Source organism: Vombatus ursinus, unplaced genomic scaffold (assembly GCF_900497805.2).
Source record: "Vombatus ursinus unplaced genomic scaffold, bare-nosed wombat genome assembly UNPS02006874.1, whole genome shotgun sequence".
NCBI lineage: Eukaryota > Metazoa > Chordata > Mammalia > Diprotodontia > Vombatidae > Vombatus > Vombatus ursinus.
This window is the reverse complement of record NW_020946652.1, coordinates 8,019,679-8,021,585: the sequence shown is the minus strand read 5'-3', so window position 1 is coordinate 8,021,585 and position 1,907 is coordinate 8,019,679. Positions and strand designations below refer to the sequence as shown.

General features: G+C 60.4%; 1 protein-coding gene across 1 annotated transcript in view; it reads left to right on the top strand.

The window, feature by feature from the left end:
* The window catches only part of ZZEF1 (zinc finger ZZ-type and EF-hand domain containing 1), a gene marked incomplete at its 5' end in the record, with an annotated part of 66,436 nt that overhangs the window by 22,280 nt on the left and 42,249 nt on the right, over positions 1-1,907 (top strand). The window contains 2 exons of the mRNA XM_027848864.1: positions 914-984; positions 1,071-1,185. Coding sequence (XP_027704665.1) covers positions 914-984; positions 1,071-1,185 — 186 coding nt within the window. The remainder of the gene's footprint in view (positions 1-913; positions 985-1,070; positions 1,186-1,907) is intronic.

Here is a 1,907-nt window from a genome sequence, read left to right as displayed (position 1 = left end):
GGGGGGGGGAGGGTATGGGGGGTGTCTGGTGTGTGTGTGGGGGGTGCGCGTACATGTATATGTCTGATGTGTGTGGAGGGGTTGTGGTGTGGGTGGATGTGTGTGTCTGGTGTGTGTGTGGGGGGGGTGTGTGCATGTGTGTCTGGTGTGAGGGTGTGTGCTGTGGGGTGGTTGGGTGTGTCTGGTGTGTGTGTCTCGTGTTCGTGTGTGTATCGTGTGTGTGTGTGTGTGTGTGTGTGTGTGTGTGTCTGTAGGGGCCAGTGCACAAGGCGGTTGAGTAGGTAGTGAGAACAATTGTCCAGCAGCGTGGTAAGGGGTGCCTGAGAGCGCCAGAACCGTGGGGGGCAGGGAACTCGGGGGGCAGGCTGCTCCCACCTGGTGACCTCTCCATTGGGTACGTCAGGGGAGGGGCCGTGGCTTCATCACCGCTTGCCAGCCTCAGTCTTACTTGAGAGGCCTTTCTTTTTCTCGCCCGTTGTATTTTCAGAGAACTCCTAAAGAGCGAGGCCTAGGGGCTGCGTTGTCGAAGAGAACATTTGGCCCCAGATAGAAGCCTTTATTTTGGAGGAGGCACCCCTGCCTGGTTCTTAGGATTCTGGGGCTTCACAAACAAGAGCTGGGCTGTGGCAAGGCCCCTGCAGCCCCCCAGAAACCCAGGGGGTTGGTCAGAGGCCTGCGCCAAGGTGCCGTCCATCCACACGAGTGCCTGGCCTTCAGGTTCTGTGGGTGGGCGGGCCAACGCTCGGTCTCGGCACCTGTGTTCCCAGCCATGGGGCCCGGGACTAGAGTCTCCCGTTGGAAGGTGGCAAGCTGGAGTCTCTGCCAGAGACTCCTCCCTTGGCGTGGACCCCTTAGAAACGCCACGGAGGGTCCTGGAGTGGACTGTCTGAAAGCCATCCTTTTTGTTTCCCAGAAGAACGTCACGGAGCCGGAACAGAAGCCGTCTGCGCATCTCACGTTCAGGTCCTTGTGCACGTATTTCAGGTGTGTTCTCCCAGGGCTGGCCCTGAGGTCAGGGATGGACACGCTTTGGGGGAAATGAGCTCACGAGGCTGCTTGTGTTGTTACAGTGGCCGTGACCCCGGGGGCCTGCTGCTGCTTCCAGACAAGGGAGGCCCCGAGGGGCTGGATGTGTGTGAAGTGCTGGCCGTCATGGACACGCTGCAGGCGGCTGCTGCCCGCGAGGTAACTTCTCGCCAGGCTTCTCCTCGGCGGGCTGTCTTGCGGTCTGGTGTATCATGAGTGGTGTTGTCAGCGCAGGGCCTGTGGGACTGGAGGGGATTCGTTTTGTACCTAGGGAGATGGGGTCAGGTGGTCAGAAGGGGGACCCTTGACAGGAAGCACCAGCGTTTTATGAGCTGGTTTTATGAGAGTGACCACGCACCCACCCCAGCTGTGACAAACTTCACTTAGTGTTGGGGTGGCACGGGCCGCCTGCACAGGGCCTGGCTGTCAGCTGTTCCTCCAGACACCCTGGATCGACGACGTCCGGCACGTGCCCCCTTGTCCTGGGTGGCTTTGGTGGAGCCTCTGTCCACCTCTCTGCTCTTCCTCTTCCTTGCGACTGACCGCCAGGAGGAGCAGAAGGGGCACCTAGGGGACGTCAGGGGTGTGGCCCCAGAAGGGACTGAGCCTGGGAAGGCTTCTCTAGGCCCTTCTGTTTACGGATGCCCTTGTGCTAAATGTATGCAGGCCCTGAGGGGCCCAGTGGGGCCAGGAAGGAAACACACCGCAGGTGGGAGTTGTCCAGAGGGTGACCAGAAGCAGAACCAGGGGCAGGGGAAGGAGGCTGGCTGATGTGGAGAGGTCCCTTCTATCTGTCCATCCATCCATGTGTCCATCTGTCCGTCCGTCCATCCATCCGTCGGTCCGTCCATCCCTCCATCCCTCCATCCGTCCCTCCCTCC